This window comes from Podarcis melisellensis (genome assembly GCF_964234715.1).
Source record: "Podarcis melisellensis genome assembly, chromosome: 8".
NCBI lineage: Eukaryota > Metazoa > Chordata > Lepidosauria > Squamata > Lacertidae > Podarcis > Podarcis melisellensis.
Genome location: NC_138540.1, coordinates 76673457 through 76701380, shown reverse-complemented (window position 1 = coordinate 76701380; position 27924 = coordinate 76673457). Strand labels below are relative to the sequence as shown.

General features: G+C 46.4%; 2 protein-coding genes across 3 annotated transcripts; one reads left to right on the top strand and one right to left on the bottom strand.

Moving 5' to 3' along the window:
- Positions 1–1732: 1732 nt before the first annotated feature.
- On the bottom strand, positions 1733–10960 carry PINLYP (phospholipase A2 inhibitor and LY6/PLAUR domain containing). 2 transcript variants are annotated; one of them, XM_081922410.1, is made up of 5 exons: positions 10826–10960; positions 4529–4645; positions 3297–3449; positions 2643–2786; positions 1733–2339 (listed from the first exon to the last, which is right to left on the bottom strand). In XM_081922410.1, exons 2-5 carry the CDS (start codon positions 4572–4574, stop codon positions 2188–2190), a joined length of 495 nt encoding a protein of 164 aa, XP_081778536.1. In that variant the 5' UTR covers positions 4575–4645; positions 10826–10960; the 3' UTR covers positions 1733–2187. The 2 variants fall into 2 exon arrangements, with proteins under 2 accessions (XP_081778536.1, XP_081778535.1); XM_081922409.1 differs by lacking the exon at positions 10826–10960 and adding an exon at positions 5194–5276.
- XRCC1 (X-ray repair cross complementing 1) lies at positions 10826–27924 on the top strand. Its single transcript, XM_081922098.1, has 17 exons — positions 10826–10968; positions 11675–11767; positions 13839–13946; positions 14545–14703; positions 15721–15801; positions 15900–16011; positions 18307–18428; positions 19902–20025; positions 20821–21046; positions 21963–22079; positions 22318–22417; positions 23161–23353; positions 24143–24197; positions 24544–24689; positions 25631–25721; positions 26622–26697; positions 27291–27924. The coding sequence occupies exons 1-17, from the start codon at positions 10918–10920 to the stop codon at positions 27402–27404; spliced, it is 1968 nt and encodes a 655-aa protein (XP_081778224.1). The 5' UTR covers positions 10826–10917; the 3' UTR covers positions 27405–27924.

The window sequence follows — 27924 nt, the reverse complement described above, 5'->3', positions numbered from 1 at the left end:
TTTTTTAAAAAGAGAAAAGATATTGAGTTTTGCATTTTTTCTCTATAAACCTTAAGAACCTCTATAAACAGCGTGGCACCCTCCCTTTGGAATACCCTCCCATCAGATGTCTGGGAGATAAAGAGCTACACAACTTTTAGAAGACATCTGAAGGCAGCCGTGTATTGGGAAGTTTTTAATGTTTAATGTTTTTATATGTCCTGGAAGCCACCCAGAGTGGCTGGGGAAACCCACCCAGATGGGTGGGGTATAAACAGTAAAATTGGTATTATTATTATTATTATTATTATTATTATTATTATTATTATTATTTGTTTTTAAAATGATTAAGACATTTTAAAAATACCGTATTTTTCGCCCTATAGGACGCACCGTCCCATAAGGCGCACCTAGTTTTTTGGGGGGAAAATAAAGGGGGGGAAATTATTTTTCCCCCAGGCGTGGGGCTGGGGCAGGGGAGGCCCGAGCTTCCGCCGACCCCAGTCCCCAAACAGGCAGCTCTCTGCAAGCCGTGGGAGCCCAGCGCTGGCTCCCACTGCTTGCGGAGAAGTCCGCGAAGCCTGGACGCGCTGAGCTCAGCGCGTGCAGGCTTCAGCATGCAGGCAACTCTCCGCAAGCAGCGGGAACGCTCCCGCTGCTTGCGGAGAGGTCCGCGAAGCTTGGAGAGCGAGAGAGGTCGGTGCGCACTGAACCCTCTCGCTCTCCATGCTTCAGCGAAAGCCTGCATTCGCTCCATAGGACGCACACACATTCCCCCTTCATTTTTGGAGGGGGGAAAGTGCGTCCTATAGGGCAAAAAATACGGTAACAAGGAAAGCAAAGGGTGGCTCTGTTTTCTTTCACCCTTGCTTTGATAGAAGAACTGGCCTAAAACCTAAGAAATTTTCTTCCTCTTTCCTTGCCTCCCCGCACTCCAGCTCTCACTTTTTATTACTGGTATGTGACTGCTTTTCTCCAGTCAACACAAGAAAATTTATAGAGATATCTTTAGATTTCAGCTTCCTGGACCAGGTCAAAACCCAGTCTCTCCTGGCCCCAGCCAGGCCTTGAGAGGTGGAGGTAAAAATGATGTGTGTTATTTTTGCTACTTTCCATGCCAGTTTATTGAAGGACAACGCAGAAGGATATGGGGGGGGGGATCATGCCCCAAACACAGTGAGAGGAAGAGAAGCATAAGAACATAAGAAGAGCCTGTTGGATCAGGCCAGTAGTCCATCTAGTCCAAAATCCATTTCTCACAGTGACCAACTAGATGCCTGTGGGAGGATTTGAACACAAGACCCCTCTCCTGTGGCATTCAGTTACCGGTATTCAGAAGCATTGCTTCCATCCAACTGTGGTGGAAAGCCAATAGGGCAATGGAATCCTCGGATCATAACCATGCCATACCTTTCAAACACTTTCATACCACTTTAAGAGTCATGGCTCTTATGTTTAAAATGACATTTGTAAAAAAAAAACAGAAGCATTTTTGTTAGGGATTTTAGGACAAGATCCGCCAAGAAAAATAAAGGATCTTTTTACGTATGCTACAACAGAGGCAAGAGTCTTTTTAGCACAAAGATGGAAGAATGAGGAAATCCCAACGAAAGAACAATGGCAAGAAAAACTGATGAGCTATGCGGAATTGGCAAAGTTGACATATAAACTACGTGAGAAGGACAACAGTAACTTCAAGGAAGAATGGGGATTTTTTACAAACTATTTAAAAGGACAACAAAATGATTTGAACTCCTTGGCAGGCTTTGAATAAACATCCACAAATTTATTAGTAGAACATATGATGGATAAGGTAATGATATGTACAATTTTATAATATGCAGAGAAAAATATGTATAAACAAATCAGAGAGGGGAGCTGAGGGAAGTATCTGGGGGGGGGAGATGGAGAGGGGGGAATAAAAAGGGGGGAAATGTAATTGGTTCTGTTAATTCATAATTTATGTTGTTAATATTTTTCAATAAAATATTTTTTTTAAAAAAAGAGTCATGGCTTGCCTCAAACAATCCTGGGAGCTGTTAAGGGTGCTGGGAGTTGTTAGGAGATCCTCAACAAATGACAGTTCCCAGGATTCCCTGGGGGAAGCAGTGACTCTTAAATTGGCCTAAGAGGGCTTGAGATGAATGGCTTGGATGCCACCTCGGGCATTTCACAGGGCTTGTTGTTCCTGAACCACCTTCTTCCCCCTTAGTGGTTTTCTGTGGCTTTCGGGGCTGGGCTGCATGACACCTTGTCAAGGTTGAAGATCACTCCTGCTGAGTAAAGGGCCGTCCCCAGGGGCAATGAGCAGGCCGTCTCTGTGCTGCATCCTCTTGCTGTGAACGTAGAGGGAAGACCACCTGCGGGCAGAGGATGACGTTGGTTAGCAACACAAAGCTTGACAGGGAAGGGTCAGTGGCAGATGCACAACTTCTTCACATGCAGAAGGCCCCAGACTCAATCTCTAGGTAGCGCTAGGACTACCTCCAGGGCTGGGGGTGTGGGATCTTCTATTTTTATTTATTTTTACCACCTGGCAAATAGGGCTGGCCACTCTGTGGGAAATCATAGTTTTAGTGTCTGTTGCTTCTTATTGTGCATTATGTGACTGAAATCAATTGACAGAGGACAGAGTACTACAGTATATGCTGTTTTACTCATACCGGCGTTCAGCGTCCCAGATACCATGATGCAGCGATTGTCTGTTCCGGTGCAATTCAGCATCTCAGTCCCCTTGCAGTGGCTGGAACCAAAGACGGAACAAGCTGGACACTGCAATCCATTGAAGGTGAGGTTTGTAGGTGGCACTGCGGAGAAAAACCCATGTAAAGCCCAGTCGCTCCCAAACTGTGAGGCACAACATATTGTTTCATGCCACCTCAGTCTCTGAGCAGAGCAAGATACCAGAGGTCCTTGGCCTAGGCAGGGTTTGGAAATGAGGTACTGTGAAGGCTGCTTAGCCCCGGGGTATGTAAATAACAACAACAATTTATACCCCCATCCATCTGGCTGGGTTTCCCCAGCCTTTAGGTGCCTTTAGATGCCTTCTAAAAGTTGTGTAGTTCTTTATTGCCTTGACATCTGATGTCTAATGGGAGGACGTTCCACAAAGAAGTCGTAAAATGACTCTTTAGTGCTGAACTGCAGCAAACAGCAGTTTGGGTGTTCTCCAGATTGTTGTTTGCTCCAATTTATAGTGAAAGAGCAGGCTTTCTCTGAGAAAGGAATGGGACAAGGGGAAAGCTGCTGGGACTCATGCCTAGAAAGCCCAGGTCAAGGAAAAACCGCTTAGAGGAGAGAAGCAGAGAGTTCCATACAGGTCAGTTCCCAACGGTTGCAGAGGTCATCCTGGCAGCAGCTAGAGATGCTCTGAAGGTGGAGCCCGGCATTGGTGGTGACACTGATGGCACCAGAATAGCAATCTTCAGCAGCAATGCAGGTCTTGAGGGTCTCTGTGGTATCGTCACCACCTGAAAAATGAAAAACAGCCATTAAGAGAGCTGGTTCATTTTAGATTTTTCTCTCTTTTTTGCACAAAGGCTGAGGATTTGAGAACATCTGCAAAAAATATCAGCAAGAAAAGCTTGCGCCCATCACAACATGTGTATGTTCCAGTTGCTCTGCTGTGCCCTCTTGCCTCAGAGGACCTTGGTGGGAGCAATCAGGAGGACCATGCCACTGAATATTAGACCTCATCTGCACTAAGGGTGCTGAGAATTGTTAGGAGAGACCGCTATTCCCTTCACAAAGCTACAATTCAGCTGTAACCATCAATAGCTCAGTTGGTACAGCATAAGACTCTTAATCTCAGGGTCGTGGGTTTGAGCCCCAGCTTGGGCAAAAGATTCCTGCATTGCAAGGGGGTTAGACTAGATGGTCCTCGTGGTCCCATCCAACTCTACAATTCTGTGATTGTATGGTTTTCCCATCCCAAGAAACACTGGTAACTGCAGCTCTGTCAAGGGAATAGGGATTCTCCTAAGATATCTCAGAACCCTTAATAAACTACAGCTCCCAGGATTCTTTGGGGGAAGCCATGCCTGTTAAAAGCATTATGATACTGCTTTAAATGAATTTTCTTTTCTTTCATAAAATTTATATAACGCTTGATTGTAGGGGGAAGGAAACTTGAAAGCAGTTTACAAAAAAAGATAAAACAATGAAATGACTAAAAAAAACACAGCATACAAGAAATTTAAACCACAACAGAATAGACTAAAACCAATTAAAACTCATAGAAAGTTTTTAAACATCTGGGTAGGCTTGTCTAAAACTTCAGCAAGTGCTGAAAAGAATGCAGTGAAGGTGCAGGTGTTGTCTTAAGTCTGTGGGGAACAACAGCAGATCACTGTTATCCTCACATCCTCCTTGCAGACTTCCGAAAGAGATATGCCTGCAAGCTTGAAAGCTTAAAGGAAGATTTATGGATAGCACACAGGAAAAGGAAACTGATGTTCCTTGAAGCCTAAAATCTGCAGGAATCAGAGACCCCCTTTCTCCTTCTACTGGGCCAAGGCGGGACTTGCGTGTCCCACTTTGCATCACTCACCCAAAGAGTTCATTCCCACGATGGTTAGGCAGGTGTCTTCATTCATTCTGCAGGGATGAGCCAGGCCAGTGCAGCCTTCACCAGGGCTGATGCAAGTCTCACAGATTAGGCAGGAGCCTGCGGAAAGGAGTGGAGGAAGCGGAAGGAGACAAGCTTGTATAAACGAAGCCAGCTAATTAGAAATGAGGACACTCAACAGAATATTTGCATTCACAGTGGATGCACTGGGTGAGGTCCTCCAGACTGAGATAGCTGGGCTCAGGGGCCATTGGAATCAAAAGTGTGGCATTTGGAAGTCAAACGGAATCCATTCTAGAAGTCCGTTCAACTTCCAAAACATTTGACTTCCAAGACACAGCTTCCAATTGGCTGCAGGAGCATCCTGCAGCCAATCGGAAGCCGTGGAAGCCACGCCAGACGTTCAGCTTCCAAAAATCATTCGAAAACCAGAACAATCACTTCCAGTTTTCGATCATTCAGGAGCTGAAACATTTGAGTTTACAGGCGTTTGGCTTCCGAGGTTCCACTGTACTTAATTCTAGCCTCCCAGAGTGGCTGGGGCAACCCAGTCAGATGGGCCGGGTACAAATTAATTATTATTACTATCATTATTACACCAAATAGGCAGGTCAGGGAACAGCATTTCCCCCGTGACATGGACTCACCTTTACCCAGGAGAGAAGCCAGGAGGAGGCCAAGGTTGACCAGAGTCTTCATCGTGATGGGACGCAAGATCTCTGCCGAGCTGTTGCCTCTATCAATGAAGAGTCCAAGTGGAAGTATATAAGCCGCAGCAGTTACATAAGGGGGTGAACAGGTAAATATAAGCTTGGCGTCGGGCTTGTTGCTTTTGATGAGAGGCACTTAAAATCCTTGGGCAGCTCCCAAGCTCCCTTGACAGCTGATCCTCTTTGTCTATTGACTGCCTCAAGGAGTCCTTTTGTGAGCCAGCTGGGTCTCGCTCGCTCTCCCATAGCCAAGGGAGCACACAGCCACCTTCATTCCACTCCGACCTTTCCCACTCCTGGCAACGAAGCTGGGAGCTTTGAGTTTCAACTTGTGGGATACAAAGAGAGTTGATGGAAAGAGGAATGCTTCCCTATCTAAAAGCGCATTGCACTCCTTTTTCTTTTAAATAGAAAGGGTCTTCTAACAGTGCTGGGATTGAGTCCCAGTGAGCTGAGCTTTTACTCCAGTTTTTGGAGCAGTGACACAGCCCTTTGATTAGGAAAGGTGCCCAGGTCATCTGGCTCAGTACTGTCCACACAAACCGGCAGCTGTTCTCCAGGGTTTCAGGAATGGTGTCTCCTTCAGCTCCATGTGGAGACTCTAGGGATTAAAATTGGGAACTTCTGCATGCAAAGAAGATGCTTTCCTGCTGAGCTGCAGCCCTTCCTCACAAGGAATAGTCTCTGCCTACAGAAAGAGCTGTAAAGGGGAAAGGACTTTTCCCAAGATTCTCCACCCTTTTCCTGGGCGATGAGAGAGAGAAATTGTTCATAGAATCATGGATTTGTAGAACTGGGACCACAAGGGTCATCTAGTGCAACCTCCTGGAATGCGGGAATCTTTTTCCAAACGTGGCGCTTGATCCCACAACCCTGAGAGTAAGAGTTTCATGCTCTACCGCCCGAGATTTGAGGAAAAGGGTGAAGAAAAGAGAAAATTCTGATTTCCCTCAGTAACATCACTTCTGAGAAATTTTGGCTCAGCTCTGCTTTTCACCCCAGCAGGGCAGCACACATACCATCAGCTCCCAGTTGGCATAAGAGGGCTCTGTCAATCTTTGTTTTATATAAAGTACTTGCATTAGTGTTTTAAACTTGTGAACTATCTTGGGTGCCTTGGTAACAATGGTGATAGATGATAGATGATAGATAGATAGATAGATAGATAGATAGATAGATGATAGATAGATAGATATAGATTAGATAGATAGATAGATAGATAGATAGATAGATGATAGATAGATGATAGATAGATGATAGATAGATGATCGATAGATAGATAGACACACACACACATACCCAAAAAAAATGTAAATAAATAACTTTGTTGTTGTTGTTGGGTTGTTTCTCCTACCCCCACCCCACCCCCAGGATGTTGAGTCATGGTTTCAGTGCTGAAGTCCATTCAAAAGAAAGCTTCATCACAAGCAAAAGTCAACTCTGTAATTGGCTTATTTTAATTTCTGTCTCACAGAATCCTTATCCCATGGATTCAGGTCAGGTTACAGTATTCAAGAGCCCTACTGGATCAAACCAAAACAGCCTATCTGTTATAGCATCCTGTACTCACAGAGGCCAGCCAAGTGCCTAGTGGAGCTTACAAACATACTGTATTTTTCGTTCCATAAGACACACTTTTTTCCTCCTAAAAAGTAAGGGGAAATGTCTGTGCATCTTATGGAGTGAATATGTGGTCCCGGGTAGCAGCGGAGCTGGGAACTTCGGTTCCCAGAGTGGCAGGGGCATGGCCTGTGCGAGTGTCCTAATGGCAGCGCCCATGCAAACGTCCCCCGCCCACACAAGGGGGTGGGGAAAGGCGAGGCAGGGGAAGAGGGCCTTAGAACACTTTTTAGAGTTCCCTTCATCCGAGGTGCTCTGTGACTTACATGAGAGCAGCCAGGAGCCAGCACGGAGGGGGAGCTTTCTACCTCGCGTGCTCTGTCAAATTGGGACAGAGAGCTTTTTTCTTGCTTTCCTCCTCTAAAAACAAGGCGCATCTTATGGTCAGGTGCATCTTATAGAGCGAAAAATACAGTAGGTTCCTTGCCGTTGATGTAAAACAAGGATGGACCCTTGGCATGTTGCTGGGCTCCGATTCCCATTAGCCCCAGGCAGTGGTTTAGCCAATGGTCAAGAATGATGGAAGTTGCAGTCCAGCAGGCATCACAGAGTCCCCATCCCTGATGATAAAACCTTGAAATGTTGATTGACCTCGAGACTGCTCAGGAACAAAAAATATGCACACTCAAGTAAAAGAACACAGAACCAATTGTTAGGCACTGAGATTGGAGGGATTCCAGTTACTTGCTTGCAATTTCAGTGGTTCAATGGTCCATGGTCACTTTTTTAAAAAGAAGAATAACGAAGGTGATCCATTAGTGTTGGCTGTCCCCAAGAGAAGGAGGAGTTTTTTCAAACAAGATTGGGTGTTTTTCTTTTTCAAAGACGGATGTCAGTCAAGTATTAACATGACCTTGATGTAAAAATCCTTGAAGGAGACCCCAAATACTTGAGGTTAGGAAATGCCTTACTGAAAATGGGGCCATGATGGAATCAGCACACAACACCCTTCAACTGGGCCCACCGCCGACTCTAGTCAGCTACGTCTGTGAGCAGGTCTGACATTTAAATTGCCCACAATGCCCTGGGGCAACACTACAGCAGAGGCATTTAGTGGATACAGTGGTACCTCAGGTTACAGACGCTTCAGGTTACAGACTCTGTTAACCCAGAAATAATACCTTGGGTTAAGAACTTTGCTTCAGGATGAGAACAGAAATTGTGCAGTGGTGGCACGGCGGCAGCGGGAGGCCCCATTAGCCAAAATGGTACCTCAGGTTAAGAACAGTTTCAGGTTAAGAACAGACCTCCAGAACGAATTAAGTTCTTAACCCAAGGTACCACTGTAATTGCCATGGTGGTTTGCTTGCAGCTGCCTATCTCAAACTGTGGAGCCATAAGCCTGCTGTGGCAGACATGCATGTAGATGGGGGCCCACCCGAGAGCATTTTGCTACGTAAGGTACCCTTGAGCCCAGTCCGGACTGGCAGTGGGATCAGAAACGAAAGGCCGCTACTTCAAATCCATCCCCCTTAAGAGATTCCAATTGGCAACTAAGGCTACAATTGGCAAATAAGGCTGTATACACATTAGCAGCTGAGGATGAAGATTGTTGCCCTCTGTTGTGTTTTTATTTAATTTGGCAATTGTATCCATTTAGTCGTGCTTTTATCTATTTGCACGCTGCATAATAAATGCTCATTTACCTTCCCATCTTTTGGGGCTCATCCACACTTTCCCTTGAGTCTAGGCTTAGTTGTTCCATTTTTAATTTTGTCTGGCGTTCTAATTTTCAACCTTTTTGCCTCAGATTTTCTATGGGTTTTATTTGCGTTCATTTTTCTAGTCTGCTTTTCTGGGTTTTCCCCTCCTCCCATGGCAGCTAGGTTGAGCATGTGCATTCCAAAAAACAAAAACAAAAAACCATTGAGGGTCGTATTTCCACTAGACTACGTTTTTCGGACCTGCTCACAAATGAAGCATGAGCAACCATGTTGGGGGAAATTTGTCTACAAGTCTCCCGACCTCCTTTGCATCTGAGCACCTGCTATGGAAGTGACTGTTTCTTTTATAAAATTATTTGAAAATGAGCGCTTATTACAGCCTTCTCCAATTTTCTAGCCTGCATTGCTGGGGCTGAAGGGATCTGTAGTCCAAAATTTCTGGAGGGCATCGGGTTGCAGAAGGACGGCTCAGCATTTATGTTCATAAATGAAGCTTGGAGGGACATAATGGCTCCAAAGAGGCACACAGTGGGATGCTATTTCCAGGAGGCTAGCCTGTTGCCAGATACTGAAAGGGGCCGAGTGCTTGGGCAGAGACTCTGAGGGAGGAATTGAGCTGAAGCTTGTTCCAAAAGGAATCGGGTAACAGTAGAAGTGGAGGAGTCAAGAGAAACAAACTCAGATTGAGGGCTGATAGAGTTGTTTCTGTTGGCACGCACGTTTGGGGCAGGACACAAACAGTGGGGTTTCTTAGGTCTGATCCGTCTGGTACCTGGACAAAGTACCTGCCACCTCCCCCCCCCAAAAAAGCTTTCATGCTATTGGATCATTTACTCCGACATCCAGCTCCCCATTTAGGCAATACTGAATACGTAAAGGTAAAAGACGCCTGGATGGTTAATTCCAGTTAAAATTGACTATGGGGTGCAGTACTCATCTTGCACTGGTATGCTTTTGAACTGCTAGGTTGGTGGGAGCTGGAACAGAGCAACAGGAGCTCACTCCATTGTGGGGATTCGAACCACCACAAGACCAGGAGGCTCAGTGGTTTAGACCACAGTGCCACCCGCTCCCAGGGCCGGATTTAGGTTTGATGAGGCCCTAAGCTACTGAAGGTAATGGGGCCCTTTATATGTCCAGCTGTCCTTTGTCAACAAGAAATTGTTGCTGTTTTTTTGCGTTGAATATATGCTATATGGTAATTGATGGACCTAATAGGGATCTAAAGCCATTTGCACATAACAAAATATGTATTTTATCAAAGTAATTGTTGAACTGAAATACAATTTTGGAAATGTACATCCAGTTTTGTTTTGTTTTTGCTTTAATTTTTTGGGGGCCCCCAAGAGAATGGGGCCCTAAGCTATAGCTTGTTTAGGTTACACGTAAATCCAGCACTGCCCGCTCGCTTCACTGTACAGCACTAGGAAGTAGGTCTTAAGTGTATTCAGTTGGGGCAGGGGTCTCCAACATGGTGCCCTACACATCTTCCCCCAAGTCCACCTGCCTCAGTGCCCCCTGGGCCATGAGTTGGCAAGGGTGCTTGCCCTTCTATCCATGGAAAAGCAGCTCTACTCACTTCTGAAGGCTCGGATTAATTGTAAAACGTCAAAGAGGAAGCAATAGAAAGCAATGGCTTTGCTTTCACACCTCATGAAGCCAGTTCCTGTCACCTGCTTTTTCTTTTTTAAGATGCTGGTTTTAATAATGGTGTTAATAATGAATCAAACGAAGATATTTCAAATAGGAAGCTTTTTTATTTTTTTCTCATCATAAAATTTGCACGCTGTTAGACTGTAGCGACAGCACGGTTTGCAAAAAAAAAGGTAAAAAGCATGGGGGAAATGAGAAAAATCTACAACACTTTAAAGTTAAAGCAGATTGATATCTCCTTAACTTTCTAAGCATGTGGCGGTAACAACTGAATTAATACATCTAAATAAGTGCTGGATACATTAGGAACTGCATGTTATATCATTTATTTCGCAGGGTTGCTCTTGGTATTTATTTATTGCTTGCTTGCTTGCAATTAATAAGAAATTTCCCGCCAGTTTAGCGCACGCTCTGAGAGCGAGCGAGAGCGCATGCGCTTACAGGAGCAGGTGGGACTCGCCCGTCGGGAAGCAAAACCTGACTTGAACGGGAAAAAAAGAAAAGAAACGACGGCAGGGGGCGCTCGTGCCTCCAAGCCAACGCGGGCTTGCCCTTAGGCGCCTGCGCAAAAGCTCCTGGCGGACTCGTCCAGGTGGGAGGAGTCTATGAGCGGCGGGCGGGCGAGAACATACCATAGAGCTGAGCGTCCTCGGGATCCAGCACTTCCGGCCGGCCAGGGGAGTTTTGCTACCGGGTCACGGTGGTGACAGAAAGTGGCGGGGAGATGCCGGAGATCGCAATCCGACATGTGGTGTCTGCCAGCAGCTCCGACCCGGTGAGGGCGAGGCCGCCTTTCTAAAGAGGACGCTCCGTGGCCGAGGGAGGGGAGGGAGGTTCCGTTATTTCCCCTCGACGGTTGGGCGCAACCATTCATATCTAGGATGGGGGTGGTCGGGAGGAGTTGGGTTTTGATTGGTGGAGCCTGGAAGAGCCCATTCTGGAGGGGGGAGAGAGAGGTGGGTGATAAATTAAGAGATAGGAGACCAGAGGAGATTTTTGAGTGAGGCCATATGTAGGGTGAAGTGATAGGGTGGGGAGTGATGGAGAGGACAACACACCATACATTGAAAGCGCACACCCAAGAGTCCTGGGAACTGTAGCATGTGCAGGGTGCTGAGAATTGTAGCTCTGTGTGAGGCAAAATACAGTTCCCGTGGAGGGGGAGTGATGGGGAGAACAGCACCTTACATTTAAAACACACATGTACACACCTTACATTTAAAACACACATATGGACATCCAAGGGTCCTGGGAACTGCAGTTGGTCCTGGGAATTGTAGTACTGTATGGGGCAGACTACACTGTTTGTAGGATTCTTGGGAGCCAGAGGAGCAGATTGTGTTTTAAATGTACAGTGTGTGTGCAGCTGAAGAAATCACAATGCGGATGATGTGGGCAAGTAATTCCTGCTCTAGATGAGATATTCTTTCCTGCCCCTTCTTTTTTTACCCTTCCCATCTCATCTCTCTTCCCACCCCCAGACGCACTGTGCTGAGAACCTGCTTAAGGCCGACACCTATCGCAAGTGGAAGGCTGCACAGGCTGGGGAGAAGCACATCTCTGCCATACTACAGGTGAGTTTTTGTTAACCTGAGCATTTGAAATCTGCCTCAGCTCCCCACCTGCACTTTGCAGGACACTTTGCAGAGTGTAAATGGGGTGAGAAATGTGTGATGCAATTTCTTTGAGGCTAAAATACCTGAGATTGGCTTGCACAATTTGTTTCTCATATACTTAAACAGCTGCAGTTCTTTCTTGGCTATGCAAATATCTTACTTGGAAGGAAGCTAAACTGTATCAGTTTGTAGGCTTAGATAACAGCTGTCTTGATTTTGTAGAGAGTGACAGCTGGACAGGATGTTGGCATGGTGATGGAGCTTGCTGGTGGAAATATGTTCATACACCCTGATTTGTGCTATTGTGTCTCCAAGTGATTGCAGGCAATGTATCTACATGGTGCCTAGAGAATAACTTGCACCTAAATATTAGCAAGACAAAGGCGATGGTGTTGGACTTTCGGAGGAAGAGAGCCTCGTTGTATATCGGGGGGGGGGGGTGGAGAGAGAGTCTCTTCCTTTAAATTCCTGGGAGTTTACTTTAGTGAACACCTCACTTGGAAAACCAATATAACTCAGGTGGTTAAGAAGGCCCAACAGAGACTCCACTTCCTCAGGGTCTTGCGAAAGAACAATGTTAAACAACAATTGATGACCTCCTTCTACCGGTCCACAATAGAAAGTGTCCTCTCATATTGTATCACAGTGTGGTATGTTCGCTTGACAGCCACGGACAAAAAGTCTTTACAGAGGGTGGTGAACACAGCACATGATATACTACAGGTCCCCTGAGCCCACTAGATGACATTGCAAGGGTTCATTGCCTTAGGAGAGCGAGAAAAATTATCAGGGATGATTCACACCCTGGTCAGCACCTCTTTAATCTTCTACCCTCGGGCAGGAAATATAGAAGTATAATCAGTCATACCAACAGCCTAAAAAACAGTTTCTATCCGTGGGCTGTTAGGCTGCTGAACGGAAAATAATATAGTGCAACTGACTTTCAGGGTTGGTGTGTTGTGCGACAAGCACAGAGAGTGCAATGAGATTGAGTGTTGGGGGGGGAGGCTCGGTTAATTTCATTGTACACAGGTTGTACATTGACAATAAAGGTTTTATTATTATGTGGCTGTGGAGGGGGAAACGTACTGTGGGAACTGGCAATATTTGTAGCATTGGGAAATAACAAACCTCATGCGTGTGTTTAGTTGCAACTTGACTTAGGTTTGCTATTGGCATTTGGCTTACTGTGGTTTCATTGCTTCAAAAATGGTACTATGTTGGCTTGGGTGTGCTCAATGGGTTGCCAGGTCCTCATGTCCACACTACCCATTGAGCTGCTTTTGCCACCCATCTGTCCCTTGGCGGGGGTGGGGGGAGGAAGAAGCCCTGTTTTGGGAAGTCATGCAAGCAGTCTTGAGAGGTCAACTTCAAAACCATGCAGCAGATTAGCATCTCTTATTTATGTCATAGCTTGGTGGATCACTTGCAGTCGGAAGTCTGAATGCAGCCCAGTAGCTATGCATTGTGACCACCAGTGATTAATACCCCCACTGCCATATTTCCCACAACAAAAATAGGAAGTGTGATAGGCCTTCAATGAGAAAGCCATATCCCTTTGGTAGGGCACATTGTTTGCATGCTGAAGGTTCCAAGTTCAATCCCTATTCTCTGTGGTTAGAAGGATCTTGGGCACCAGGGCTGGGAAGGGAAGGATTCTGTGTGAGAGCTTGGAGAGTCACTGCCAGTTAGAGTAGACAGTTCTCTGGTATAAGACAGCCTCCCCCCAACCCTGTGTCTTCCAGATGCTTTGGACTACAACTCCCATCAGCCCTAGCTAGCACAGCTCTGCTGGCTGAAATTAATGGAAGTTGCAATCCCAAAACATCCAAAGGACACCGGGTTGGGAAAGGCTGGTATAAGATTTGATTTGGTATGAGGTGAGTATGTGTGCATTCATACATATCGGCAATCATGCATGAATGGGACACTGTGTTCAGTTTGTCAGAAACTTTAGAAGCTTGGGCTGAAAGACAACATTTCTGTGTGTTTCCTAACCCTTGGCTGAGGCTGTCGTGTCTTCCCACAGTTTGAGAAAGAGGAGCATATTCACAGCATCGACATTGGCAATGAAGGCTCCGCATTTGTTGAAGTATTGGCTGGCAGCTCTGCCTCCTCCAGTGAGCAGAACTATGAGGTGAGCGAGTGCCTGTGTGTGAGAGACTGTGGAAGGGCCTCGTTCCTCACCCAACCTGAAAGCAAGCTGTTTTTTAACAAAAGGCTGGTGATTTGGGGCTTTGCAGGATCAGAGTTGTGTCCTCCTTGCAATTTGTTTGGGCTGTCTCATTTGGTGTAGAACCACCCCCCTATTTTCCTAGTCTGTGGAGTTGAAGCAGTCTACTAATGGGGGTCCATTTGACAGAAGCTGGAAGTGGTACTTAAACCTAGTTAAAGAAAACCCAAACCTAGAGATAGTGGCAGTGGGGATCAGAGTCACATATGAGTGGCAGTCCAGCAGCGTAGGCTAGCTGCTGCTTGAATGCAGCCACATGCAAAACAAACAATGTTAGACAAGTCAAAGAAAGTGCTATAGAGACATGGAGCGGCATGTGGGTAGAGGAGCATTTGGCAGTTTTCATCAGAAGCCGTAAATATGACTCAATGTTCCCCACCACCACCTCCTACCTCTGTGAACCCATATTTTAATCCTATTAGGCTGGCATCTGTCAAGTTAGAGGCTAAAATGTAATCCCTTTAAGCCTGCAGTGCACCCAGTCCTTTCCCTCTCATCTCAGGTGCTGCTGGTCACATCCTCCTTCATGTCCCCCTCGGAGAGCAAGAGCGGCACCAACCTCAACAGGGTTCGTATGTTTGGACCAGATAAGCTTGTGAAGGCCACAGCTGAGAGAAAGTGGGACCGGGTGAAGATCATCTGTACCCAGCCCTATACCAAGGTTTGTGTGGAAGTACAAATGATACAGGATATAAGGGATGCTGGCCAGTGTCAGGCTTGAGTTCCTGCATTCGTTTCTCAGTTTGGTAAGAGACTTACTAGGCTTGCCTTCATTAGTCTGATACTCTCCAGCTACTTAGGATTACAACATGCCCCCATCAGTTCTAGCCAGCACAGCCATGTTGACCGGAGCTGACAGGAGTTGTATGAAATGCCTGGAGAATACCAGGTTGGTGAAGGCTGTGCTAGCCAGTCACGGGTTAGTTACCATCTCTCTCCATTGCCCATCTGTCAAATGGGTTTCATTCTGGCCGGTATTACAGGAGTGGTTTGAAGCTGAGAAAGGGTAAAGTACTTTGCATTCTGCAATAGAAATGATTATTGTAATTGCTCAAAGAACATTTATGTTATGCAGTGCTGTACAAATGCCAAAAATCATAACAGCAACAGCAGCATGAAAAGGCTGATGGCTAGCATCTCTACTAATCTGGTGAACAGAGGATGCAATTTTTTAAACTGCTTTAGGTAGTTAAACTATGGGTTCCCCATCTAGAGATGAGGTGAAATCAGAGAACATTAATGTGGGATGGAAATAACTAAATTCTTGTATAGGGATATTATTTTGAGCAAATTCCTATTTATGTTTACTCTGAAATTCCAATGAGGAGTTGAACTTACTTCCAAGTAAGTGTGTAACAGCATTACTTGGGCTAACCTCCAGCAGAAAAACATGTAAACTCCAGAGTTGTGCATATTCTTGGCATGAAAAATATAGTATCAACTGTTTATCAGGATGATTGTTTACAAGGGGAGCAATTCCTGGTAGGTGGTGTCAGTCTGATGTACGCCTAACATACCAGTAAGCAGGTTCTGTTAAGTGAGATGTCTTTGGTTCCTGAGGAGTGTGTGGTGATGATAAGAGAGAGGTGCCGCCTGGGAGGAGGGGCCGACAAGTGCTTGGGACTGCCTGATTGATAAACCTGACTCCTTTACTTGAGTTTCTTGCTTTCCTTCTCAGTCCTTGACTTATGGCCTCTCCTTTGTGAGATTCCACTCTCCTCCAGAAAATGACGAGGTTCATTCCAAAACCGCTTCGCCAGTAAGTGCTCCAATGACCTGAATGTTGTCCCCTCTTTTGCTGCCATTCCTTGGCTGATTTGAAACCCTTGCTCTCTCCTTCCTGCTCTGTGTATTCAGAAGCTCACCAAGCTGGGGCAGTTCAAGGTCAAGGAAGACGACAACGACTCCCTGAAGCCCGGCGCGCTTTTCTTCAGCCGTGCCAGCAAACCCCTCGTCTCTCCACCTAAAGGTAGCCACAGTACCTATAGCATAGGTGGGGAACTATTTCCAACTCAAGGGCTGCATTTCCCTTCTGGGCAGATGTTCGAGGCCCGTATGCCATTATGGGGGCAGAGGGGCAAAAGTGGACGGGACCCTGAATATGTCTTGTCTTTGTACAGAAGGCTAGTTTCTGCACACACTCCTCTCTAGCCTCCATCCAGATAAGGAATACATATTATCAGAGGTCAATTGCTCAAAACCACTCAGGGTCAGTGAGGGGTGCGGTCTGGGGAAATGACTTGGTGGCCAGGGGAAGGTTCTGAGGCCAGAGAACGTCACAGACCTGAGAGGCCCTACGCTTGGTATATTGCTTCCAGCTGGCTAATAATGAGGGTTACTAGGTCAAGCCATGGGTCCATTGCATCCAGTTTTGTTTCCCTCAGTGGCCAATCAGCTGCCTTTGAGATGCTCGCAAGAAGGGCATGAAAGCTACAGCACTTTCTCACCATTGCTCCTTGGGATCTCATATTGAATGGTGTCCGAAAGCCCGAAACGGCCTCGGCCCAGTATACCTCAAGGGGCATCTCCACCCCCATTGTTCAGCCTGGACACTGAGGTTCAGCTCCAAGGGCCTTCTGGCAGTTCCCTCAGTGTGAGAAGTAAGGTTACAGGGAACCAGACAGAGGGCCTTCTCAGTAGTGGTGCCCACCCTGTGGAATGCCCTCTCATCGGATGTCAAGCAAATAAACAACTATCTGTCTTTTAGAAGGCACCTGAAGGCAGCCCTGTATCGGGAAGTTTTTTATGTCTAATGTTTTACAATTTTTTTATGTGCTGTAAGCCTCCCAGAGTGGCTGGTGAAACCCAGCCAGATGGGTGGGGTATCAATATTATTATTATTATTATTATTATTATTATTATTATTATTATTAAATTATGCCACCGAACATGGAGGTTCCATTTACCCATGGTTACTAATAGCCATTACTGTACTAAGGAGAGTCTTAAGCAAGTTTGTGTTTGTGGGGCCGAGAACTGGCTTTTCTTTGTTTTTATTCAGCAATGTATTCATTTATTTCTAATAGCAATTAATATTTTAATAAGCTTTATTTGCACAATAAAAGCTACACATATTGAAACACATTAAAGAAAGAAAAGAAAAAAGATAAGAAAAAAAGAAAAATAGCAATAATAAAAAAGAAAGAAAAAATAATAACATTCGATGAAAAATCTTATCAGAAACATACATTAATTTACGGGATACCATCCGTCATCGACATTATTATAAACACATACCGTATTTTCCGCACCATAGGACGCACTTTTTCCCCTCCAAAAATGAAGGGGAAATGTGTGTGCGTCCTATGGTGCGAATGCAGGCTTTCGCTGAAGCCTGGAGAGTGAGAGGGGTCGGTGCGCACCCACCCCTCATGCTCTCCAGGCTTCGCACACCTCTCCGCAAGCAGCAGGAGCTCAGCGCTGGGCTCCCGCTGCTTGCGGAGAGGTGCCTGCATGCCGAAGCCTGGGCGCGCTGAGCTCAGCGCGTCCAGGCTTCGCGGACCTCTCCGCAAGCAGCGGGAGCGTTCCCGCTGCTTGCGGAGAGGTGCCTGCATGCCGAAGCCTGGGCGCGCTGAGCTCAGCGCGTCCAGGCTTCGCGGACCTCTCCGCAAGCAGCGGGAGCGTTCCCGCTGCTTGCGGAGAGGTGCCTGCATGCCGAAGCCTGGGCGCGCTGAGCTCAGCGTGTCCAGGCTTCGCGGACCTCTCCGCAAGCAGCGGGAGCGCTCCCGCTGCTTGCGGAGAGCTGCCTGTTTGAGGGCTGGGGTCGGGGGAAGCTCTAGCTTCCCCCGCCCCAGCCCCGCACCTGGGGGGAAAATAATTTTTTCCCCTTTATTTCCCCCCCAAAAAACTGGGTGCGCCCTATGGTCCGGTGCGCCCTATGGTGCGAAAAATACGGTATTTCCAGAGAGATGGGTGGGGTATCAATATTATTATTATTATACTGCCACCGAACATGGAGGTTCCATTTACCCATTTTTACTAATAGCCATTAGCAAGGAGAGTCTTAAGGGAGTTTGTGTCGGTGGGGCAGAGAGGTGGCTTTTCTGTTGGCTCTGGGTTGAACCAGAGACATTCACATGCAAAGCTCTGTGTGCTCCCACTGTAATGCTGTGACGACAAAAGGTTTCTCGTGCCACCCCTGAAAAAGCATTCCTTAAAAAACAAACAGAAAACCCAAATGGGCTCTTCTGCCATGCACACTTCATAGCATCAGCACTGCATTTCATAACACATTGAAAATGATTATTCATTACTGTTGTTGCAGCCTCTCAGAACAACCAGCCCTCACCCAGTTATGCCGCTGCCTCGTTGCAAACCAGCGTGTCCAGTTCCCCCGATCCTTCGCCATCAGCCGCCGAAAAACCCACCACCAAAGCCTCTCCCAAGGTTAAAAGCTGATTTCTGGGTGACTAGGTTGGGTGCCAAACTTTATCCTTGCGTGTTAGCCTAAAGTAGGGCTGCCAGTTGTTCCTTTATTGCTTTAACTACTTATGCTCTGATTAATAGTTCTATAGTACTTTTGTGTGTTCAAACTGCTTCACGTTCATTATCTAGTTGTAATCTTTACAACAACCCTTTAAAGCAGATGTGGGGAATATGTGACCCTCCAGATGTTTGTCAGACTACAGCTTCCCTCAGCTTCAGCCAACATGGTTGGATGATGGGAGTTGGAGCTCAGGAACATGGGGAGGGCAACTGGCCCCCCACCCCAGCTTTAAGGAAAACTGATATTATATTATTATTATTATTATTATTATTATTATTATTATTATCCCCTGCACAGCAGTTGAGACCCTAAGATTTAAGACTAAGACCTGTGTACAGAACCTCCAAGAGAGTTTTTTTAATTCTCCTCCAAGATTCCAATTTTCCCCATTTTAAAAAATGAAAATATCTTTTAAAAACTTATTTTAAAACTTTTTACTGACTGCTCCTATAGATTGCTTATTGTGATGCCAAAAAGGTTTTTTGTTTTATTTTTGCGTACCCTCAAATTTATCCATCAAAAAACAATATTCTTTTCACTGGCATCTCCTGCATGTCCCCAGCTGTGATTCTGTGATGCCAGAAGTTTTATGACCCCATTTTAAGGCTGCCAATATGTGTGCTTGGATGGAAGACTAGCCAAGCTCACTTTTACACGTCGCCCTGTCTCCAGACGGTTTGCCATGGGTCTGAAAATGCTTAGCTACTCCTGGCTGTACTTTAAAATAAATAAGGTATTCTTCATTGTATTAAATAGTAGATTTCAACAGAAGTCTCATAAAGTTCAACGAAAAAAGCAGAAGACCCAGTGGAACTGTAACAACCCTTCATGTGGATTATTGGACTCTATGAACAGACAGGTGGAATAGACACTTATAGACGTGTGGACCTTTTGCATGAACAGACTAGAGAATGAACTGATGCACTGGGTCTTTTGCTTTTTTCGTTGAACTTTATGAGACTTCCGTTGAAATCTACTATTTGATACAATGATGTATACCTTATTTATTTAAAAGTACAGCCGGTTACATCTTGTGTGTTTATTGAGTATGTTTCACATAACCATAGGTTTGTTGTTTTGCTAATGTAATTTAAAAACAAACAAACCAGGAGCAACTCAACCCCTGAAGTATACAAATCTTTACTGGAGGTTTGTCCCATCCCATGATCCTCTCTATGTGGTTGTTAGACTACTCCTCTCATCCCTGGCCACTGGTCATTCTGCCTGAGGTTAATGGGAGTTGCGAGCCCGACAACATGTGGAAAGCCACAGGTTGCCTTCTTATACCATGAGTAAGTCCCCGTGGCCTCTGGGCATCTTACCTTTTAGTAGGCCTGCATTGTTTTGCACTGCATGTTTCCTTCTGCTCACAGGAGCCCACGCCGGTCAAGAGGAAGTTTGAATTCAGCAAGGAAAACTCTGGTCTCTCGTCTGCAGCCAATAAACCCCACCCCGATACTCCCCGCCCTGCACAGCCAGCCTCCAAGAAACTCAAAGGTGTGTGTGCGGGGGCTGCATTTTGAAAATGGGCCTTGGGAGTCTTCTCGTACGCTGGGAGAAGTTGGAGGCTAAACTTGGGGTTACTGTAAGTTACTTGCATTGATAAGTAACTTTGCAGTGCAGATCTTAACACATTTACTCAGCAGTCAAATCCTTCCACATTGCTTCTTATTAAGTGTGCATGGGGTTGTATCCTGAGTCTTTAATATGCCCATGCTCGTTCTTAGTGGTAGTATTCCAGCTATGGAATTCCCTCCCTACAGAAATCAGATAGTCTGCCTTTTTAGCTGCATTCTTGAGAAATGTTAAGGATTTTTCTATTTGTTCAGGCTTTTGGGAGATAGTTCTATCAAGGTTTTACATGGCTGGTCCCTGACAGCCGCACACCTTGAGGGCACATTGACCTCTGCAGATGATCTTGATACTACGGAAGAGACTGAAGTTCTTAACTGCTGGAAGTCCCTTTTCGTTCCCCACCCCCTCCCAAATGCTTTTCTGACGTCCAGCAGTACCATCTGTTGCCAGTATGCTTTCACAGCCATAAGGACTAGAAACTAAGTTCTTTAAAAAAAGAATGTTGAGATAGCAGGATGTTATTTGCTGCTCCTAGTTCAATATTCCATGCAGAATCACCCACTTCCAGCAACCATTTGCACAGGGATTAGGAACACAGCTTGTTCAGCATCACATTTTGATTGATTCGTACGGAAGAATAGCTACAGATCTGTGCATCCCCTCCTCCTCCTCCTCCTCCTAAATGACTTTGATTTGCTCTTTCCCCCCCTTTTCCAGCTTCTCCTTCATCACTACCTTCCCCAAAGACGCCACCTTCCAAAAAGCCTCCACAAACTCAGCTTTCAGAGGGGACAGCAAACGTGTCTTTCCAGCGTCTCCTGCAGGGAACTGTGTTCGTGTTGAGCGGCTTCCAGAATCCATTCCGCTCTGAGCTGCGGGACAAAGCCCTAGAGATGGGTGCAAAGTACCGACCAGACTGGACCCCTGACAGCACTCACCTCATGTAGGTGTCCTGCAAACCACTGCATCTCCCTGTGCCTTCTGAAACTTTGTTTCTCTCTACCCAACCCCTAGGTTTTTAAGACTGTACAGTCCCAAAGGCTTCAACCAGACATTAGTTTGTATCTTGTCGACTTGCTGCTTTACCAGAAACATAACAAGTCTTTGGTACAAGAAGTACATAAAAACATGCAACTACTTCTTTCCCTGCACCTCATCTCCCAAAAAAAGATCAGATTTGGCCAGGTCTTGGAAAGGGGTAGTAGGGGAGAGTTCCCCTGCTGCTGCTGTTGCTGCTGCTTATAATTCTCACAGGCTGCCACCTTTTTTAATATAGCCTACAAAAGGAAGCTTAGGGATCTTACACATCATAAAAACGCAATAGCAACAAGCTAAACAATTTGCAAATCAGCATTGCGCATGTGATTTTTAACAGTTGCACAATAATATTAATCCCATATTTTTTTATAAAAGTATTACTCTACCTTCTGTACACATGGGAAAGTTGCTAGACACCAGCCTGCATCAACCCTGTAACCTATATCTTTTTTTACTACAACTCCCATCAGCCTCCAAGCCTCACAGCCATGGCTGGGAGTGATGGGAGTTGCTGTCCAACACATCTCCAGGCATCAGGTTAATGCTGGCTGCTATAGGCGGTTGCAGGGTAGCTCCAGTAAACTAGGGCTGCTAACCAACAGGGAACTACGTAGATGTACAGCCTGATCCTGTGCAGGTCTGCTCTAGTGTTAAAGTTGCAGCTGAGTGCATTAGAACTAATTCCAGTTTCCACCACAATAATCTGCCTTTTGAAGCTACTGGTTGTGCTTTCTGCCAGTTCTTCTGCTCTTAGCGCTGGTTAGTAGCGAGAAACATGTTGCTGTGCCCTGAGTGCCCTGCTGTGCTCTCTCCCCTTCCAGCTGTGCCTTTGCCAACACCCCCAAGTACAGCCAAGTGAAAGGGCTCGGGGGCACGATTGTGCGGAAGGAGTGGATCCTGGACTGTTACCGCACAAAGCGGTGCCTTCCCTGCAAGCGGTGAGTTGGCGGGTGGGGGCTGAGCCTAAAGGGCCGCTCTGTCAAGGATCCTTGCAGCATTGCAGAGATGGGGAACCTGTGGTGGTAAAACTCCAGTCTCCTGTCATCCACTGGTAGCTGCGGCTGATGGGATTTGGAGTCCAACAAAATCGAGAGTCTCCCTCTCCCCACTGCATTGGGATAGGAGGTTTGGTTTCAGCTACATCTGGGTTTGCAACGGGTGTGTTCCTTTTGCCAGCTACCTGATGGTAAGCCCAGAATCTTCCAGCAGTGAGAAGGAGGAGGAGAGCGACGAAGACACCCCTGCCCGACACCACAAACCCCTTGCACATCCGCAGGTAATAGAGCACCTCGGTTCATATGGAGTAGGCACAGCTCTGGCAGACTTCTTTTGTCCTGAGAGGAGTTGCTATCACCCCACTGGCACTAATAGATCAGGGCTGCACACACATTCTGATTGAAAAGTAGGGTTCTTCCTGTAAGGTTCTTCCAATGAAAGGAGGTAAAATCAAACCATGTGTTTACTTCTCATTGCGTAATTTACACAGAAGTAAACCTACTACATTGACATCTGCCTAGGATATTACCTGCATGGTAGTAAACTGTATCCTGATATTTGAGCCACTTTACATTTACAATTTTCTATCTGCATGAGACAAAAAATATATCCCCAGAAGTCTCGATTTTTTGCCTTTAGAGGGTTTTTTGTGTCTGTGTCCTTGCCAGTGTTAACATACTGGGGGAGGGGGGACGACGACACCTTATGTGGTTTTTGAAACAAAACTGAACTGTGGCACTGCTTTAGAGAATAAAACTCCCCCCCCCCTTGCAAAGTGTGACGTTGGTTACTTTGAGTTGGTTACTTTGAAGCAGGTCAGTTGTTTCTGTTGTTCAAAAAGGTTTTTTAATTAACTGAGAAGACAATGTTCCCTAGTTAACTGGGCAATGCATTTAAAATTCTCTGTGCTGTATACCTTTTTACTAAAGGATAAGATTGCAGGTGCCATCTTAGAGGCATCCTCTCCTTCATGAGATTGAAGGGGAGAACTGCTCTGACGTGAGCACTGCTTTTATTTGACAGAGAGCTGATGTGCCCAGCTCCAACCACAAGCCCAAGACCCTTGCCAGCCCCAAAGCTGTACCCAGGGCACCGAAGAGGGCATCCTCTGAAGAAGAGGAGGAGCCCACTACCTCTCGGAGCAGCGGCATCCATAACAACTCGCAGGCCCCGGCAGCTGACTCTGGAGCCTCCAGCAGCGACGAGGATCCCAGAGGTAGGTCTGAGAAACCCTGGTTCTACCTGCGTGTTGGAGCAAAAGAGCTCACTTTCAGACTCCCCCTCCTGCTTCATCTTCCTGTAAGAACCACCTTGCAGGGTCAGACTAAAGGTCCTTCCCATTGAGCATCCTATTTCCACCAACAGCCAGAGAGGTGCCTCTTGGAAAGCTCACAAATGTGATGGCCACCCTACCCCACCCCCCGCACCCATGGATAATGAAATCCATGAAATGATTATGATTAAAGGAGCAATCTTGAACCTTCTGCTGATAAATTCCACTACATGAAGCTCAAGTTACTAGACAGTTTTATAAACTATTGTTATCTGTGTATACCAGGCCCGATTCAAGGTGCTGACTTGAGCATATAAATCCCTAATTACTTTGGGCCCAGACAGCTGAAGGGCCAAACTGAGCCCAACACACTGCAAGGCAATGCAGGGACACTTAGTTGTTCAATCCAGGGATCAAACCACAACCTAGGCATTATCAGCACCAATTGAGCTGTCCAAGCTGTGGGTCTTATCTCTGGACCCCAGCAGGCCTTTGAGTGTTCCCTTCCTGAGTCACCAAGCCTCTGATTCTTTGCTTCCCATTGCCACTTGCTCACCTGTCTCTCAGCTTTTTGTGCAATGCTGTAAAGAAACCTCGTATCCCTGGCAGCTACGAAGGAGCTGGAAGGAGCAGGCAGTGGGCTGTATTAATCTGCCTATTCAAATGTAATGGCACAGTAGTGGCCCTTTGTACTAATTTTCTCTCTCCTTCTCTACCCCCCTCCCCACTCAGGTGCTCGAGACAATGGAGATGAGGGCTCTGGTGACACCGACGATGAGCTGAGGAGGTTGGTCAAGTGAATGGTTCTTTTGTAAGCCATGCCCTCAGGGATGGAAGGATTTTGTGTTTTCAAGGGGTTGGAATAGTGGCTGGGTACCTATGATGCCAGTGGCTAAGCAAATATAAGAGAAGATGGTTAGAGATTGGTGGAACAGGACTTGAAGCTGTGGTGTAAAGGGGAGAGGCTCTACCCCATCAGTGGAAGTCCTTTGCGCAGATGTTCCCTGGTTTCTAAGCCTTCAGTTGTAATGGCCAATGTGCACTTTTGTCCCTGAGGACTAGAAGCGTGACACTGTAGGGCGGGGATATCAGGTCCTTTGTGCCAACATATTCCCATTTCCCCTCGGCTTTAGAGTGGAAGAGGAGCACCGCAAAAAGCAACAAGGGGGGCGGAGGGTGGTCCCGGAGCCAGATGACGATCCGTATGGTGGCTCCACAGATGAGAATACGGATGTCGAAGAAAAAGAGGAACCAGATCAGCCCATCCCAGAGCTACCAGGTATGTCAGGACTGTGAGCTTAGATCTGATCAGTCAGCTAAAGCTTTTGTTGTTTAACCTACTTGGATGGATTGCTCATTGGGGCTGAGAGTGAAAGACTCGTTCATCTTATGCAGCTATTTTGTTTCTTCTTTATGCAGTGCGTAGTTAAAACTATGGAACTCGCTGCCACAGGAGGCCACCAGCTTGGATGGCTTTAAAAAGAATTGGACCAATTTGTGGAGGAGAAGACTATCAATGACCACTAACCCCAGTCAGAGGCAGAAATGCTTCTGAATGCCATTTGCTAGAAACTATAAGAGGGGAGAGTGCTCCCACGCTTTGGTCCTGTTCTTTGTGGGTTTCCCACAGGCATCTGGGTGGACACTTTGAGAACAGGATGCTTAACTTACCCTGATTCAGCAGGGCCGCTCTTACACTTTTGAGTATTCCTATAAAAGGAAGTTAAGAAGAAAATATTAAAGATTACCTTTTCTTTTCACCAGAGTGGTAGCTTTTTAAAGCTGTGGATTATCCCCCCCTCCCCGCCCCCTCCGCCAGTATCTCTGAGATATATTGAGACTTATTTAGTGCAAATTATTTAATGATAAGTTTTTTAGTAGCAAGTTACTGGTGGGCAGCCCCAGCTTTCTCCCTTCTCTGCTAAGGAGGCCTCATGACTTCTAAAGGCAAGGAGAGACTGGAAAAATGAAGTCAGGAGATGAGATGCAACCATGCTGTTTCTTCCCTTGCTGGTATAGATGAGACTAGGACCTGAGAGTTCCTGGTTTGCATCCAGTGTTAGTATACTCAGAGTAAACCCATTGAAATCAATTAATTAGATGCAACCCTCTAGTCTTGAAGTGCACCAATAGACATAATGCTTGGAAATTATGTGGTTCATTTATGGGGCGAGTTTGGGGTTTCAAGTCTTCATTCAGCTTCTTCTCTGTCTTTGCCAGATTTATTTGTGGGCAAACACTTCTTCCTTTATGGCGAATTCCCTTCTCAAGAGCGACGCCTCTTGAACCGGTACATTGTGGCTTTTAACGGGTGAGTTTTGCTGTGGAGGCATTGCAGTAGGTGCCTGCTGTGGCCCAAGTGGCGTGCTGAATGCATGCTGTCATCAGAGGTAGCCCCCAAAAGAGTGTAAGCTGAGTTTAGCAGCCAAATTTCGAAACACAATTCCATATTTTTCTGTAAGGATGCTTCTCTAGGAAGAGAGAAACCAGAAAGTACGTAGAGTCTTGACTGTCCACTCCTTCATGCCTAACATGCTTTGAATATATCATACTCATTTTGTCAGGGCTGGCTAAATTTTAAAAAGCACAATTCAAACAATATACTGTAACATTTAGCACGGTATACTTGCATACAAACTTATCAACCCATTTTAAAATACTGCTCAGAGTAGACCCATTGAAATTAAGTTAGTCATATCCATTAATTTCTGTGGGTCTGGATGCAATCTACCTCTTTCCTTTTCCTTTTTTGGTGAGAGGACGCCCATGAGATGTCGGATTTAGAACAAACCTTGGCTACAGCTTGCGGCTAATTGAGGGAGAGTTTAGCCACAAGTCCTGGTTCGAGGCCATGCTAAGCCAAACCTTGCCTAGTTTGGTGTGGCAGCAAAGGTGACCTGGGAGAAGGAGCCAAGTGGGTGCAAGGTCCTCCCTAGGAACCCATATGTTCAAGTTTGGCTTAGTACAACCTTTGCCAACCTGGCACACCCCCCCCCCCGAGGTTTTGGACCACAACTCCCATCAGCCCCAGCCAACTCACCAAAACATCTGAAGGGTGAGCCAGGTTGGCTTAGTATGTCATGCGAACCAGCCATTTGTGCCAATTCTGCAATCTCAAGTGTATTTCAAGATCACTTCTTTCTGCTCTTAGGGGAGGAGGAAAAGGTGGCTGTAAATGATTGTGAGGGGAATGCTTCTCTTCTGCTTGCAGGCAAGTGGAGGACTATATGAATGAGCGAGTGAATTATGTGATCACAGCTCAAGAGTGGGACGACACGTTTGAGGAGGTGAGCTCATCCTGCCGGCTGTGTAGGACTGCACTGGTCTAGCCCCATCCTCCGTAAGCCATGACACACTTTTCAGATGGCCCCGTAGATAACGGATGGAGATAAACACAGGAGGCCGGTTCCAGAGGCAACTGTGGCAGAAACTGATGATCGTAGTAGCACTTTTTAGCATTTTATGCTTTCGAAATGCTTCAAGAGCTTTTTAGCATCCTTACGATGACCCAGTAACATGTTTAATGTTACATTGCTGTAGAAGTGGGGGCTGAGGTTGAAGAATAATACTTCTTGTTGATGTTGTTGTGGTTTTAATCTTTCTTATACCCTGCCCATCTGTGACTAGCCCTAAGTAACCAGCAAGCTCTGTGCTTCAGTAGGGAATTAGTGTCAGACAAGAGTGGGGAAACCTGGTTCGAACCACAGCACCCCGCTGTCTCTCACTTTGTGACCAAGATAAAATGTGAACCGGGGCAACCTCATTGAAATGCTTGTGCTAGTCCACAACAGGTAGGCATTGCATCAGGATGGACTGGCTCCGCCTTTTGGGGTGGGGCCAGGGACTTCCAAGTGCCAGCGTTTTCTCCTTTCTGTTGCAGGCTCTGAACGAGAATGCCAACCTCTCCTTCGTGCGCCCCTGCTGGATCTACAACTGCAACCAGCGGCAGAAGCTGATCCCCCACCAGCCCTATGTTGTGGTACCACGAGTGTAGGCCAGCCTCCTCCCTGCAGGCACGTCCCTGTGGGTCCTGTATACTCCCTCTGGAGCAAACAGCTTTCCTTCTCCTTGGGGCCACTTGACACCATGCTATCTCTCACTTGTTTTCCACTGGGACGTTCCTTCCTCTCAAGGGCCTTGTCCAGCAGCCCTGCTTCTACACTCACACACAGACACAGATGGGGTTTTGAGGGCCTTTTTTCTACTATCGCTTGCTCCAGCAGTAGCTACCCCAGCTCACATGGGACACGATTTCATTTTCAGAAATAACTCGAGCTGCTCTGGAGAAATCGGTGTAGATAGCCTCCATGGTGCACAGTGGCAGTGGTGAGCTGCTCTGGATTGGGGCTAGTGTCAACTCTCTCAAGGGCTTAATAAGTGGAGTAGGAACTTAGTTTGGACTAATAAGGGGCGAGGGTGCAACTGGGAAAGCAAGATGCATCCTCCAAACAATCCTTTTATTTTGGGGACCCTCTCCTGACCCTGGTTTTCATTTCACCCTTTTTCAATCAATC

What these genes read in the sequence shown, in the direction of transcription:
- PINLYP (XM_081922409.1), bottom strand. Translation starts at nt 5,245, where the DNA reads ATGAAGACTCTGGTCAACCTTGGCCTCCTCCTGGCTTCTCTCCTGGGT. An exon ending in GGCTTCTCTCCTGGGTAAAG is followed by an intron (nt 4,646 to 5,193) that starts GTGAGTCCATGT and finishes TCCTTTCCGCAG; the next exon opens with GCTCCTGCCTAATCTGTGAG. An exon ending in CAACCGTTGGGAACTGACCT is followed by an intron (nt 2,787 to 3,296) that starts GTATGGAACTCT and finishes TTTTCTCCGCAG; the next exon opens with TGCCACCTACAAACCTCACC.
- XRCC1 (XM_081922098.1), top strand. Translation starts at nt 10,918, where the DNA reads ATGCCGGAGATCGCAATCCGACATGTGGTGTCTGCCAGCAGCTCCGAC. An exon ending in CTGCCAGCAGCTCCGACCCG is followed by an intron (nt 10,969 to 11,674) that starts GTGAGGGCGAGG and finishes TCCCACCCCCAG; the next exon opens with ACGCACTGTGCTGAGAACCT. An exon ending in ATTCCAAAACCGCTTCGCCA is followed by an intron (nt 15,802 to 15,899) that starts GTAAGTGCTCCA and finishes CTGTGTATTCAG; the next exon opens with AAGCTCACCAAGCTGGGGCA.